Raw genomic sequence first — 15,801 nt, 5'->3', positions numbered from 1 at the left:
TATACTTTTATCTTCACCCATGCTTTAAATCCTCGAAACAGTTAGCTTATTGCCAACATTAAAACACATGTTTTAATAAAATCGTGAACCCTACCTACTGAATTTCATAATATTACACTCCTTTGTTTTTTAACCCCCGACCCAAAAAGAGGGGTGTAATAAGTTTGACGTGTGTATCTCCTGTGTGTGGCATCGTAGCTCCTAAACGATTGAAACGATTTTAATTTTGTTTTTTTTTTGTTTGAAAGGTGGCTTGATCGAAAGTGTTCTTAGCTATAATCAAAGACAATCGGTTCAGCCGTTTGAAAGTTATCAGCTCTTTTCTAGTTTTCTTATAGAGGTTTTTGTGTCGGGGGTTTTTAAATTTTAAGTTATGTCTAGCAAAATTTTGTAAATAATAATAAGCGTACGTTATCTGTACTACGTATCTATAGGGAAATCGTACCTAACATCTACATGTAAGCTAATATGAGAGCATGTTGTATGTTAATTTGATAATCCCACGGAATGAAACATCGATCTACAATGGATGAAAACTTAATATGACAAAATAGATATTCTTATAACAATCTTGTTAGGTACTTTCAACGGGTTACTGGATTTAGTTAAGGCCACTCGGGCGAAACCGGGGTAAGTCAGTTAGTTTTATTAAATGACTAGGAGATGCCCGCGGCTTCGCCCGCGTGGATTTCGATTTTTTAAATCCCGTAGGAACTCTTTGATTTTCCGGGATAAAAAGTAGCCTATGTCCTTCCCCGGGATGTATCCCAAGTCTGTACCAAATTTCATTAAAATCGGTTCAGCGGTTGGGCCGTGAAAACGTAGCAGACAGATAGACAGACAGACAGACAGACAGACAGACACACTTTCGCATTTATAATATTAGTATGGATGATTGATTGACTAAAAAAGTTGGGCTCTATCCGACTACGGCAAAGCTAAAAGGTTCCTTTTCCGGTTGTGATTTTAGCAGTCTCTGTTGTCGTTTCACAGATTTTGACGGAATTTTGCAGGAGCAAGTTACGCGTTGCTTGAATTCTGGGGCCGACATATGTTATTTCTTTAACCGGTTCTGACTTTTGGTACGTGGTTAGCTTATATCCCGGGGACGGACACAGGCTACTTTTATCCCGGAAAATCAAAGTGTTCCCACGGGATTTATGAAAACTTTATTCAACGCGTATGAAGTCCGCAGGTATCGACCTAACCATGTAAGTAGAGCAGTAAAATACAATATTTATTTAATTACCTACAGCATGCCATTTACTTACCTAGAACATTTATTATTACAGTAATTACATAATACCCTTGATCTTGAGGCAGTTTATTGCCAAATGGTGTCTGATTTATTGCCAGTGACCGCAGTGAACTTTCTGTACGCCTGTAAGTAGGTGTCTATTTAGCAAAGATAAGACCGATAAGTGTATTACTTATGTTGAGATCCTAGTAGGTAAGTTACTGAGTAGGTAAGAGACTGTCGAATAAAAAGAAATAAGCAATAGCACTAGTCGTTTTGCATAACACAGAAAGAAGAAGAAATAAGAATATCCTGAACCCGTAAGATGGTCTTTGAATTATATAATACTAGAAGATGCTCGCGACTTCGTCTGCGTGGATTTAGGTTTTTAAAGATCCCTGTAGAAACTGTTTGATTATCCGGGATAAAATGCCTATGTCAATTACAGGGACGCAAGCTACCTCGGTACCAAATTTCATACAAATCGGTTAAGCGGGTGGATGTTTTGGAATTCCGTGGGAACTCTTTGATTTTCCGGAATAAAAGTAGCCTATGTCCGTCTCCGGGATATAAGCTAACCCGGTACCAAACGACAGAATCGGTTAAACTGTTGGCCCGTGAAAAGGTAGCAGATAGACAGACACACTTTCGCATTTATAATATTAGTATGGATGTATTTTATTCATATAGGTTTTAAGTTTAGTAAGTCTTGTGTCTTTTTCTCGTTTCAACAACTCCCTCATAACTGATCTATGGTTAGACTGGGGGTCTAAAGTTAATTAGGGAGTTTAAGTAGCAAAAAAAAGAAGCCACACCTCGGCGCTACTCCACTCCATCTGTGGGCGCTGCGCCTTAGATTCGCAATGCACTGCATTTATCAAACATAACATAGTATGCAATTATTTTCTTCTACCAGCATTTGGATGGAAAAAGTTGAAATAAAATTTCTCACACATAGTTTTACTTTTTACGTACGATTTTCTGCATTGCGGTATTTTAGTCTACTCACATGGAATTTCATTCAAAATTTAAAATTAATTATTTCCTGTAAGATAACCTTAAGATTAATTATGGTTCCAAAGGTTTGGAAAATAGGTTCTACTGAGAAGAGCAGGTAAGAATTAGCATTAACTTTTCCAAAAATACAAAATGATACAACTATATTTTTTAGTAAAATTTAAATAATAATATGGCTCAACATACAAATTGTTAGATTTATAGAGTGGAAATGCTTCATACGATTGATTTCTAAATAAAATTCTCAATTAGAAACCGTTCCTAAAACAAGTTTTTAGTTAAAGCCAAACACGACGGAGTGATGATGGGTAATTGAAGAGTTCCTATGACCACCGCCCGGCTGCATGAGACCCTGCACTTCAAACCAATGAGCTCAAACATGATGAGGTTATTTTGATAAGATGAGGAGTTACTACGGCCACCTTAAGACTTCATCGTGAGATCATATTAATACATTGGTTAAAACGAGATTGGTTTATTCTCCGAGCTTGGCTCGGAATTTGGCTGTTTCTCCATAGGAACAGCCAAATTTGGATCTTTGAAGCCAGTCGGCCATCTAGAGGCTGACTTGGGTCAAGATTGCTTAAAACAGCACAATCCATTGAAATGTGCTAGTTAATACTAGCAAAAGTAAAAAGTGCTCGGTTCAGTCGTTAAAAAGCAAAAACAAAATCTAGGAAGATTACATTAGCTGCTGCAGGTCGCACTTGTTATTAATCATACAGCGTTTTGCTCACGCGGCAGAGGAAAGCTTAAAAGGGTTTTCGTGTTGCATATTACTACATAATTGTAAGATGTGGCCATGTTTTTAGCCATTTCACTGAAAAGCTCTGTAAGTTATTTTGTGTTTTTAGGGTCCCGTACATCAATGGAATCCTTATAGGATCACTTTATTGTATGTCTGTGTGTCTGTCTGACTGTCCGTCTATAGTGTTTGTCAAGAAACCCTATAGAATAATTCCCGTTGACCTGGAATCATAAAATTTGGCAGGAAGGCAGGTCTTATAGCACAAGTAAAGGAAAAAAACCGTGAATTTTTGATTACATCACAAATTAATAATATGTTTATGAACACATTTTTTAAATAAAAAATATTTTTTTCAAGCAGAGTTGTAAATTCTGACACTAGAAACCCGTATTTTCAGCTTATAAAATAAAAATACAACTTTTCAACTACCAAGAGCTCGTTTGTGAAAAATAATTATTCGCAACGGACCGAGTCTTGCTCTCAGATGTGCCACTCTGTGCAAAGTGAGTTATTAGTTAAACCCGCATTGTGGCTGAAACTATTTAATTTGAACCCGTCTTTTTAGTATAATTTTAGCATAATAATATACTTATCCTACGTTTTTAAGAATGTAAAATCAACTTTACTACATCAATTTTGATATACAAAATATTTAAAATTTCTATCTATTGAAAATAAAATAATTTATATTTTGTAAAAATTATAAAATGAAAGCCAATTTTTTTTCTAATATTTCATTGTCGAATTTAATTTAAGTAGAAGTTGGGCAGGTAAATTCAGGTATTATTAAATTATAGCTAAACTTATTTAATGAATGCGGTTACAAAGTATATTGCGTATCACTAACCAGCTTAGAAGGTAAAGGACGTACGTTCTAAGATCGGACGTGAAGAAGACCATCTTTAAGAAAAAAATATATCAATATTTCGTCAATGCTATTAAATGGTGAATGTGTCCATACGAGCGAATATGGGCTTTATAGTTTATCGGGTGGTGAAGTGACACTGTGGGCAGGCGAGTGTTGGGCGCTAAGGCAGCGTATCGAATGAGTCTGACTCCGCCACGGACCTCGTCGAAAAGAAAGGACCGTATACTTGTTAAATAATGACGATAGTTGCACGTTGCTGAGTGAAATGCTCGTAGGGATGGAGTGTTCTGACGAGATGAGCATTTTGGTATTTAAGAGCGGGTCGCGGTGGCGAATGTCATCAGTTAACACGAGCTCACACAGTCAGGAACATCTCCAAAAACTGGAGTTGTTCTAGCGAGTGTTACATTAAGCCGAAGCAGCGTAGTCTTCTTAAACTAGAGCCGTGCTCACCACGCCTAATATGCGCGCATTCGTGGTAAGTTCGCTCGCGTGATAATCTTGTTGCAATTAATATTTATCTTGTCCACTTTTTTAACAACTAATAATTTGTGGACATAATATCAACTTAAGACTATTTGGCACTAACTTAAGACTATGCGAATTGTAATTTACTTGTGTTTTGTTTTACACATGCTAAAGCATTTCAGGTGATAAGTGAAAAAGTGAAGTGTTGTTCAGTGACTTAACAGCCTTAATTATGGACAATGGACTCTGTGCCAAATAGTGCTGAGTAATAAACATGTGGATGTGTCGTATGTAGCATAAATGTGAATTGTTCACTTGATGGATACTTGCTACTAAATTATTGTAACTACATAGCGGAACTACTAATTACATAAAATCAAAAAACTTGCCCGAATTCAACAACTTAATAAATTAGTAACGATACAGTAAAACTTTTATGTGAATCTCAGTGAATCCAATTGGTAAACAAATCACTCTAATTCTTTGAATACGCAACACCCAAAACCTTGTCGGCATGAGTAAGGAACTCAAATTAATCATGTGTACTCAGTATTCTTTAGCATCAAAATTTTCATTACACTATGCACGTTTCGGTACTATGGGACTTTAAATTACCCGCAATGAAAGTAATACGTTGATCTGTATTCTGTACACTTGGGTCGGTGAACATGACCAATATTCATTGTTGCGTAATACAGATTACCGCAGTAATCGCTCTTTTCATGTTACATACAATACTAGATTAGATTACGATAATATTTTTTTAAAATAAAACTTAAAACATCGAAGTAGGTATAGTAGTTTTTGTTTACTCAACTTTTGCTTTGCGAAAATAGGAAAATAGGATTCGTAATTTGTAGGCAGGTAGACCATTATGTCAAATTGCTAGCCATGTTCGTCAATATGTACTTAAATTTTATTTTATTTTGTTTAAAGGTACTCGCCTGTGTGGCTTTGGCCTATGGCCGCCCGGAGGCTCCAGTAGGATACAGCTACTCGGCTCCTTCTAGTAGCTACGGAGTACCATCTCATGGAGGTGGAATCTCTAGTGGAATTTCCCTCGGTGGATTATCTGGCGGTCACTCCTCAGGAGGAATCTCATTGAGTGGTGGTCACTCTTCTGGCGGTATCTCTCTTTCCGGAGGTAGCCTCGGCGGTGGACTCGGTGGACTTAGCAGCGGAATCGGCGGTGGACTTGGTGGATTCGGTGGTGGACTGGGTGGTGGACTGGGCGGTGGACTCGGCGGCGGAATCGGTGGAGGATTCGGCGGTGATGCCGGATTCGGTGGTGGATTCGGAGGTGGTTTCGGCGGCGCTCCTCTTGTCCAAAAACACATCTACGTTCACGTTCCTCCACCAGAACCCCAAGAGCAGAGACTCCCCCGTATCACTCCCGTCGCTCCACCCCAGAAGCACTATAAAATCATCTTTATCAAGGCCCCGACTCCACCTACCCCCATTGCGCCCATCATTCCCGTTCAACCTCAGAACGAAGAGAAGACCCTTGTGTACGTGCTCGTCAAGAAGCCCGATCAACAACCCGACATCGTCATTCCTACACAGACACCCACTCAACCCTCAAAACCTGAAGTATACTTCATCAAATACCAGACCCAGAAGGAAGGCGGTGGTATTGGTGGTGGTTTCGGAGGTGGTATCGGAGGTGGCATCGGAGGTGGCATCGGAGGTGGCATCGGAGGTGGCATCGGAGGTGGCCTCATCGGCGGTGGTGGTATCGGCGGTGGTGGCATCGACGGTGGCGTTATCAGTGGCGGTTCTATCGGCGGAGGTGACCTCGGTGGTATCGGCGGAGGTTCGGGACTTGAAGGCGCCGTGCTCAGCGGCGGCGGCGGTCACGGCGGAGCTGATATCGGTTCGGACTTCGGTGCTAGCGGTGGTGACGCAAGTGTTTCAGTGAGCGGCGGCGCTACGAGCTCTCAATATGGTCCTCCCGGTCACGTTGCTGGACCCCTTCATTAATCCATAATACAGCATTTTAGTTAGGTGGTAGGATATTACAAACAGTTACTATATTTATTGCTGAGCGAAAAACCGATTCCCATAAGTGATGACGAAGAAAATCTTATTTTGATCGAATGATATAAATATAAAATTAAATAATCTACCACCTGCTGGCCGCGGTCGGACGCTCTGTACATAGTCACCTCCCACGCGTTCGCTCGCGGGTCAGTAAAAGGGACTTGAGGCTACTTAAGTATTTAAATCTCATCATCATCTTTACTCGTTATTAGTGCACAGTGTTAATGTTGTTCAAATGAAAGTATTTTACTGCGACTGTTATGTTTATGTATTATAAATAGCTTTTATTTTTTATAATAAAAAAGAATGATGCAACGTTTTCTGTTTCGTAATTCCTAATTGGGCGTGTGTGGTCCGGTCCAAATGTTACGCTAACTGAAAGTAGTCGTGAAAGGTTGCCCCGGTGTGAGGGCGGTCGGTGCGAAACGAAAGCTTCCTTTCCCGGCCTCGATCGGTATTAGCTTCGATATCAAATTTGAATTGCGAATATTATAATATTATTGGAAGCGCTCGTTGCATAATCTATTCGAGCAAGATAGATTTAGGAGCGGAGAGTGGCGCGCGGCCGCTTCGAGTCTCGAGACCGGCACCACGGGCCGTTAATGGCCAGTTTAATAATATATCATACATGTAATCTTGGTTTCGTATAATTTCCTATTATGTACAATATTCCAATAGTAGCACAATGAAAACAATCTACATTATTCTTTGTCTTGTAGTTCTTGGAATGATAATATAACAAATTCTATCTTATTACAACAAAGTAACATTGACTTTTATAAACCGATACGGTTTTATTTTTGAACTTTGAGATCGAAAATGCCCTCTCATTAGTCCTCTTGGCAGATAATAATATATTCTCAGGGACAACATAATTCTAGTAAAATCAATGAATGTAGGTAATTGGTGTGGTAATTTTATGACTTTATTTTTTAAGAGTGTGTAAATCTACTTTGCGTTATATTACTAATAGGCAGGTCAATTCAGTTAATGTTATGACCTTCACACTACAGTGTTAATATTAGTGGTAAGTACCTATAAATATACACTTATTAAACTAGCTAAGCAGCCCTTCTTCGCTACGGTGGAATGTCTAAAAACAGCTATATAGGCTAAATGTGAAGCTTCTGGACTCAACGGTCTGAGCTACACATTGATTTATGTCAATTAGTTAGTTTCTCCTGTTCTATAAATACTGGCGATGATGCTGAACTTCACTTGGATTTAGATTTCCACAAGTCCCGTGGGAACTCTTTATTTTCTGCGATAAATGTAGCCTATGTTCGTCTCTGGGATGCAAGCTATCTTTGAAACTATTGTCAAGAATGCAGGAAAGGTATCAGTTTAACATAGCTACAGCTAGATCAGCCAGATAATATTATATTATACTAGCGACCCACCCTGGCTTCGCACGCGTAGCGTGTGACAATTTTCATAAGGATCTCTAATTTTTTGAAAAATAAAATATACTAAGCCTATGTCATTTAGAAATAATGTAGCTTTCTACTGGTGAAAAAAATTCAAAATCGGTTCAGTAGTTCTAGAGATTACTTCATATAAACAAATTTATAAACTTGACCTCTTTATAATATAGATGACTATGGATGAGTTGCAAGAATCTGTGGCTAACTGTCGCAATATTAAAGTGAGAGCTCGTTTATATTAAATTAATAATTAGAATATAGTCCAAGTTAAGCGTGGGAGACTATAAGTAGTCAGTGTATTACTTTTTAACCCCCGACCCAAAAAGAGGGGTGTTATAAGTTTGACGTGTGTATCTGTGTATCTGTGTGTCTGTGTATCTGTGTATCTGTGTATCTGTGTATCTGTGTATCTGTGTATCTGTCTGTGGCATCGTAGCGCCTAAACGAATGAACCGATTTTAATGTACTTTTTTTTGTTTGAAAGGTGGCTTGATCGAGAGTGTTCTTAGCTATAATCCAAAAAAATTGGTTCAGCCGTTTAAGAGTTATCAGCTCTTTTCTAGTTTTCTTGTAGAAAAGAAGGTTAGATAACCGTTAGGTTCATAATATTATGTCAATAGACAAATGTCAAGCTGTCAAGATGGACGTTGCCTTGATACATAATTATTTATTTGAAAATGATGTTTTGGAAAACTCAGATACTTTGTCGGGGGTGTTATAAATTTTTAATTTACACTTGTTATACAAAAGAGGCCAGTGATATGTTTTGCAAACGCGTACATGTCACCATTATTGATATGTAACTACTATAGGTAAGATTATGCAGATAGAACCTATTAACGCTTAGAATTCTGTGTAGAAGAGTGGTCTAGGTTTCTCCTATACAGCAGTTGATTGGGGTGTATGGAGCGTGAACGTATATCGGGGCAGTTGCAGATGCGCGGAGTCCAGTTGGATCAACAGGGAATAACCACCACTTGAAAAAGTACCTATCATGTTTTACCATATTATGACCAGGTAAGGTAGAATATTATGGATACCTTGCTTGTGTCGCGTTCACTTAGTAAGTATAAGTTAAAGCAGAAGTTATTTTCAATTTTGCTGCAAATGTAAAGAAAATTAATATAATTGCATCTGAAACTAAGTAGGTACTTAGTGACTACATCTAAAGTCGAGCCTACACGACTCACCAGTGATTTGCTTCGTGCGTTGAAGCCCACATTACGGCAGCAATAATATTTTCACCGCAAATTCCAATCTTTTTCCACTTAAAGACATCTAACGTGTGAACGAAAATTTTTGATCTGATACATTAAAGTTTGACGAACAACGGATACAAATTTTTATGGGTGTTGACATGGTATGAGTAGAAAGATTTTATTCCTTAGCTTCACGATAAAAGAATTTTACTTGCAGTTAATGGCTCTGGAAACCATTTAACGAGTTGTAAGGAAGCAACTACTTTTATCTTATAAACTGTTTTAAATCCGCCCGCTTTTACGACTACAAAATTCTACAAAATTCGTTGCACAAAAAATAGACACTTAAGAGGGGAGTCTCCGTCACTCGCTTCATGCAAACGTAGTTCGTCTCTCATTTGAATACTAACCAATCATACTCAAATTTTGTAGAAACTTTCCGGGAACATATATATATATATATATATATCTGCATTTCATGGACTTTGGTTGCTTAATATTCAAACGAAATTGGAACTACGATTGTATGGAGTAAGTGACGGAGAGAGCCCTGTTAAAATGTTTAGGGTTCTGTGCTAGGGTACTGTGCTAAAAATTTCCCATGTTGCAATTTTTTTTTTTTTTGCGGGGTTTATAGTCAAAGATGACTATGTCACCCCCGTAGGTTGTAACAATTACAATAAAAGCAGAAAGAGAAGCACATAAAAAATCGAAAGAACACAAACCATGTTAATAAAAAAAAATTGTCTATTTACATTCAAAAATAATAATATACCTGCATTAGTCTGCATTTGTTTAATTGATTTTATTTATTACGCGGGAATTCATAGCTGGCATTTATTCAGATAAAGCTGGAAAGTAAAACATTATCTAAATACGAAACTTCATCCAAATCGTTACAGCTTTTTAAAAAACCAAATATAATCCCATACATAATATATAATATTGTTAAAATTGCTCATTTAAAGTACAGGATATTTAAAGGGGCTTTAAATTTTTTACTTTAAAGTCATATTTCTAAGTTGTTTATCGTAGGCGCTTTCAATACATAAACTTATTGCCAATAAACAAGTTATTTTGTTCAAGCAATTGGCATAAGAGCCTCTATATTTTATAGCACGCACATTATTTTTAGAACTGATTTTCGTCAAGGATTGATTCGAGCGCAGTCTGAACATTTTGTAGTTGGTGCTAGGGGCTTGACAACTTATAACATCATCGAATAGCTAGAACACGTTACAGCACAACGTGATCACGATCATCAGATTGGCTGTCACTCTGTGTTTTAGGCTAGCTGCTAAACTAAATGCACAGGTTTGACAAGATACATATAAAAAGACTTGTCCTCGCTGAATGACTGACTTTATCAACGCACAGTCTAAACCGCTGGGGTTCTTTAGGGGTATTCCTCATTGCTTAGGTTTGTGACCCCTTTCCATTAATCCTATAATGGTAGGAGTTCTCTTGAGATAATAATGCGGTGGATTCCCAGATCCTTCCGTATAGGGGAAGAAATGGGAAGAAGGGGTTAGGAACTTGAAATTTTGACAGTAGGTTTCTGGACTGTAAAAATTCCATCCCTTAATCGATTAAATAAGTAGAGGTTTAAAGTTTATATGAAAGTCATTCTTCAAGTTTTACCTATCGGAATGGTGAAAATTGGTTTTCGGTAAAAAAAAAAGAAATACGTGTTTCAGCATTTTTAAAAATATCACTCACCGATTTTCAAAGATATAAGAGTGAGTTCATAAGAGTGAAGTCGGGGTGGGTGAGGTAGTTTAGCATATAACCGTAACAATTGCTATTATCGCTATATAGTTATCACAACTTTCGTGCAAGGACTACATAAGTAAGCTAAGTAGCTTGTAGTTGACTGCGGTACAGAATACTAACTGTGCAATATGCAACAGTCTGTACAGGATGTTTTACTAGTTTTCTCTCTCTCTGCGTCGCTATGACTTCAATTTCATTAATTACATAGAATAATGTTGCGTTCCAGATCGATCCGTAAGTATTGCAAGTAGGTATAGGCTTCACAAATTTTTAATCATCATAAAAAACCGGCCAAGTGCGAGTCAGACTCGCGCTCTGAGGGTTCCGTACTTGATTATTTTTACCAACATTTTGCTCGATAAATCAAAAACTATCATACATAAAAATAAATAAAAATCTGTTTTAGAATGTATACATAAAGCCCTTTCATATGATATCCCACTTAGTATATCAGAAAATTGAAACTCATTTAATTTTTTTTTTAAATGATGTAACCACAAATTCGCGGTTTTCAGGTTTATTCCTGTACTTGTGCGCAGTGTGTAATTTCGTGATTCTAGGTCAACGGGAAGTACCCTATAGGCTTTCTTGACAGTCACGACGGACAGACAAATATACAGACTGACAGACAGACAACAAAGTGATCCTATAAGGGTTCCGCTTTTCCTTTTGAGGTACGGAAACCTAAAAATCTGCATTAGTCTGAATTTGATAAAATAACACGTCTACGCAGTTTAAAAAAAATATCGCCTCCTAAAATTTCCTTAAAATTAATGATTATTGGGCAATAGCAATCCGAAATAATATAACCTAAAAAAGCATATAATGATGAGTCCCTAATTTCGTAACTTGAATGAACCATCCTTTTATCGTAATCCGTGTAAACGTTTGAAGAAACCAATGAGACGTGACAAAAATATCGAATTGTCTCGTGACATGAAACGTAATGGAAAAATGAAATCGAAAGCTGTATACACCTTCAAATGCGTACAGTACTATCACTTTTATAAATTACGCTGATGTACCTGCGCAGAAATCTTATTTTTGAATGGCGCGAAAATATATCAGCCAATCTAAAAGCGCGTCTACCCGCTATTGGTTGTTGCCTATGCGCCATGTTTCATACATGCGAATTATAAGCGAGATAGCATGAGTCTCTGTTGTACTTGTTTTTAAAATCTTAACGTCATGCAATAAGGTCTATATTTCATTGGTGTACATTCGGTTTTAGTCGGTGTTAGGTTGTACTTTTCTGCGCAAACGAATTTTGTCGTTGCGACTTATAAAAGTAGTATCTTATTTTTAACCCCCGACCCAAAAAGAGGGGTATTATAAGTTTGATTGTGTATCTGTCTGTGGAATCGTAACACCTAAACTAATGAACCGATTTTAGTTTATTTTTTTTTTGTTTGAAAGGTAACTAGCTATAATCCAAGAAAATCGGTTCAGCCGTTTTAAAGTTATCAGCTCTTTTCTAGTTACTGTAACCTTCACTTGTTATAATTTTTAATTTACACTTGTACATTGAAAACATTATCCAGTACGTTAACAGAAGGATATTTGTAAAGAAAGCATTTAAATTTAATGACGATAAAAGGGTCTTTTCAGACTGTGTGCTCTATTATAAAAAGCTTGAAAGTCATTAGTCACTGTTCCCTTTCGTTTTTGTTTGGAAATGGGTAGGTATGATTCAACCAATGAAGTCAGAGCCTTTTTGATTGCTTTGGGTAATCCTATTGTGAATTGTTTTTAGGGTTCCGTACCTCAAAAAACGGAACCCTTATAGGATCACTTTGTTGTCTGTCTGTCGGTCTATCTGTCTGTCTGTATGTCTGTCTGTCTGTCTGTCCGTCTGTCGTGTGTGTCAAGAAACCTATAGGGTAATTCCCGCTGACCTAGAATCATGAAATTTGGCAGGTAGGTAGGTCTTATAGCACAAGTATTGGAAAAAATCTGAAAACCCCGAATTTGTGGTTACATCACAAAAAAAAATGTGTTTCAATTTTCAAAGTAAGATAACCATACCAAGTGTGGTATCATATGAAAGGGTTTTACTTATACATTCTAAAGCCGATTTCTATTTATTTTTATATATAATAGTTCTTGATTTACCGTGCAAAATGTCACAAAAAATACCCGAGTAGATAAGTTGCATAATTTCCCATGTTTGTTGACTAATGAACGCACCCCACTTCGCCAGGGTTGGATTTCTTCAAATACCTACTTTCGTTTCCAGGGAAAGAGTTTCTAAGCGCAACGGTAGTAGCTGTAGAGTGGAATGCCACTAATTCAGTTTATTTTTAGGACTGGGTCTAAAGGTTTCAGTTGTTCTATATCTACTACGGCATAGTGAACTATAACCACAGTAATAACCCAACAAGTTACTGGTAGCATTGAGGTTTACCAAGTTCGTGCCTACCTACATGAACTTTAGATTTTTTTATTTCAGTCCTCCTTTTAAAACTTTGAATTAATAGGGTCTCAAAGATTATAAAATGAGTACCACTGCTGGGTGAAATTGGCTTATGATAAATAGAAGGATTCTTGTCCACTTTTTAGTGGAATAGAGAAGTCGTAAAAAATTGATTCATGTTGTTTGTATTTAGATTGCGTTGGAGCCTGGAGATCCCTAGCAAGGGTTTTATGGCTTTTATTTATTCCCCCTACGCGAGAATATTTGAAACGACATCAGGTACCGCAATAAGTTGAATATATAACTACGAGCTGCCTCTACCATCGATGCCTCTACCATATTATATGTTTTATGTTTGTGTGAAATGCATATCAAATTTCACTTAACTGATAAAATTCTGAAGACACAGTTATAAGTGAACATCAATACCTAATAATAAAATTGTAACTGGACACTTTCGGAACATTTTGAAAATTATAATAATCAGGGAATCTTTTAAAAAAAAAATTGTGTGTCTGTCTGTTCGCGCATCACGCTGAAACTATACTGAACGGATTTGAATGTACTTTGGCATAGGTAGGTATGCATAGTTAATACTTTGGGAAAAACATTTAGAATATTCATATTCCAAAAAACTTTCGAAAATTAAAGGGTTCTCTCGGAATAAAGAATAATTTTTTTATTTGTTTTATGCAATAACTTCCTGAAATATAAGCCGATTTCAACAATTGTTTTTTTATTGGAAAAGTATCCATCAGTAGATTATTTTTGTTCCTTGGCGATGAATATTATCAATGATGGAGGACTGAACTTTTCAACGATAATAACAATTCATATTATACCTAAATGCGAAAGTGTGTATGTTTATTTGTTTGTTGGTTTATTGCTTCGTTGGTTTGTCCTTCAATCATGAGGCAACGGATCAATGCGATTTTTTGCGTGAATACTTATAGTTAAAGACTTGGTTACATAGATAAGTGACTTTTAGCCCAGAAAACAAACAGTTCCCACGCAGGATTTTAAAAAGCGGTTTGTCCGCGCGGACAAAGTCGTGGGCGTCAACTAGTCATTTACATAATTAACGCTTTACTCAGGTAATGTAATTTGCTTTTGAAATCTGATTCAAAACTTCAGGTAAGCGCGTTTACATATTATTAGATTGCATCAGCACGTTCCATTAGATGAGACCGCAGTCAAGCGCTAATATTAATTAAAATTATGACTAGGGTGTGTTATAGGCAGGTGCTTTTAGCGGTTACTAACCCCCGACCCAAAAAGAGGGGTGTTATAGGTTTGACGTGTGATACTCTGTATCTGTCTGTGGCATCGTAGCTCCTAAACGAATGAACCGAATTTAATTTAGTTTTTTTGTTTGAAAGGTGGCTTGATCGAGAGTGTTCTAAGCTATAATCGAAGAAAATCGGTTCAGCCGTTTGAAAGTTATCAGCTCTTTTCTAGTTTTCTTATAGAGGTTTTTGTGTGAGGAGTTTTTTAATTTTGAGTTATTTGAAATGTTACCTCTACAGAAAATGCTTCATCTGTTTCAGTTTTAATTAACATCTGTATTCTCTTTGAAAATATTACAATAAAACTTAAAGCTAGACACCACATATTACTATGCATATAAATTGCTTTACAGTTTAGAATTTATTTTCCCCAATTTTGCTATTTATGAGAAAATATTAAAAGTTCAACCATGATGTGCATTTTTATCATTGGACCGTCGTTTAGTTTGGCAACCGGTAGCAATGAAAATATTTTAGCAGTGTTTTGAAAAATAAAAAAAGCTTTTTGTTCTGGCTGAAGTGTTTTGATAGGCGAAGTTGATAGGAGTAAAATGTTGGTTAAATAAACGTCAATAAAGTTTTAAATGTTTTTATTGTTGGGTGTTACATTCGAAAAAGGCATTCATTTATTGTTGGAGGATATAAATATATAGAGTTGATAGTAGCATCACTTATTTCTTTAATACCATCAAAATAATAATTTATCAAATCATTATATTATTCATATTATCAACTATAATTTAAAATTTAAAAAACCACGACACAAAAACCTATATAAGAAAACTAGAAAAGAGCTGATAACTTTCAAACGGCTGAACCGATTTTCTTCGATTATAGCTAAGAACACTCTAGATCAAGCCACCTTTCAAACAAAAAAAAATTAAATTAAAATCGGTTCATTAGTTTAGGAGCTACGATGCCACAGACAGATACAAAGATACACAGATGCACAGATACACAGATACACACGTCAAACTTATAACACCCCTCTTTTTGGGTCGGGGGTTAAAAATAAGTATGTAACAAAAATATTTTCAGTGTAACAATTTACTACATTATCTTGTGAGCAACTGAAAGCCGATTGCTTTCACGCAACTTAGTCATTACGGAATTCATCAAAATTGTGTAATAGCACCGACATAATAGGTAACAGCGATTTTACACATTATTTAAATTTGTCGATGGGAAATCTAAAAATTTCTATGGAACCAAAAACGAATAGGTACCTACTTAGGGCGCGGATACCCCTGTAAGTTTTATTTTTAATTAGTAGCTTACATGGCTAACTTACCACAAATTCACTAATATTGACTCTCTTATAAGTTCAT

At 36.6% G+C, this 15,801-nt stretch overlaps 2 protein-coding genes across 3 annotated transcripts in view; one reads left to right on the top strand and one right to left on the bottom strand.

Moving 5' to 3' along the window:
- LOC123880131 (frequenin-1) overlaps positions 1 to 15,801 on the bottom strand; it is a 134,048-nt gene that overhangs the window by 40,268 nt on the left and 77,979 nt on the right. The window lies entirely within an intron of this gene.
- On the top strand, positions 4,124 to 6,685 carry LOC123880123 (glycine-rich cell wall structural protein-like). Its single transcript, XM_045928060.1, has 2 exons — positions 4,124 to 4,348; positions 5,275 to 6,685. The coding sequence occupies exons 1-2, from the start codon at positions 4,334 to 4,336 to the stop codon at positions 6,316 to 6,318; spliced, it is 1,059 nt and encodes a 352-aa protein (XP_045784016.1). The 5' UTR covers positions 4,124 to 4,333; the 3' UTR covers positions 6,319 to 6,685.

Source organism: Maniola jurtina, chromosome Z (genome assembly GCF_905333055.1).
Source record: "Maniola jurtina chromosome Z, ilManJurt1.1, whole genome shotgun sequence".
Classification (NCBI taxonomy): domain Eukaryota; kingdom Metazoa; phylum Arthropoda; class Insecta; order Lepidoptera; family Nymphalidae; genus Maniola; species Maniola jurtina.
This window is presented reverse-complemented; position numbering and strand designations above follow the sequence as displayed.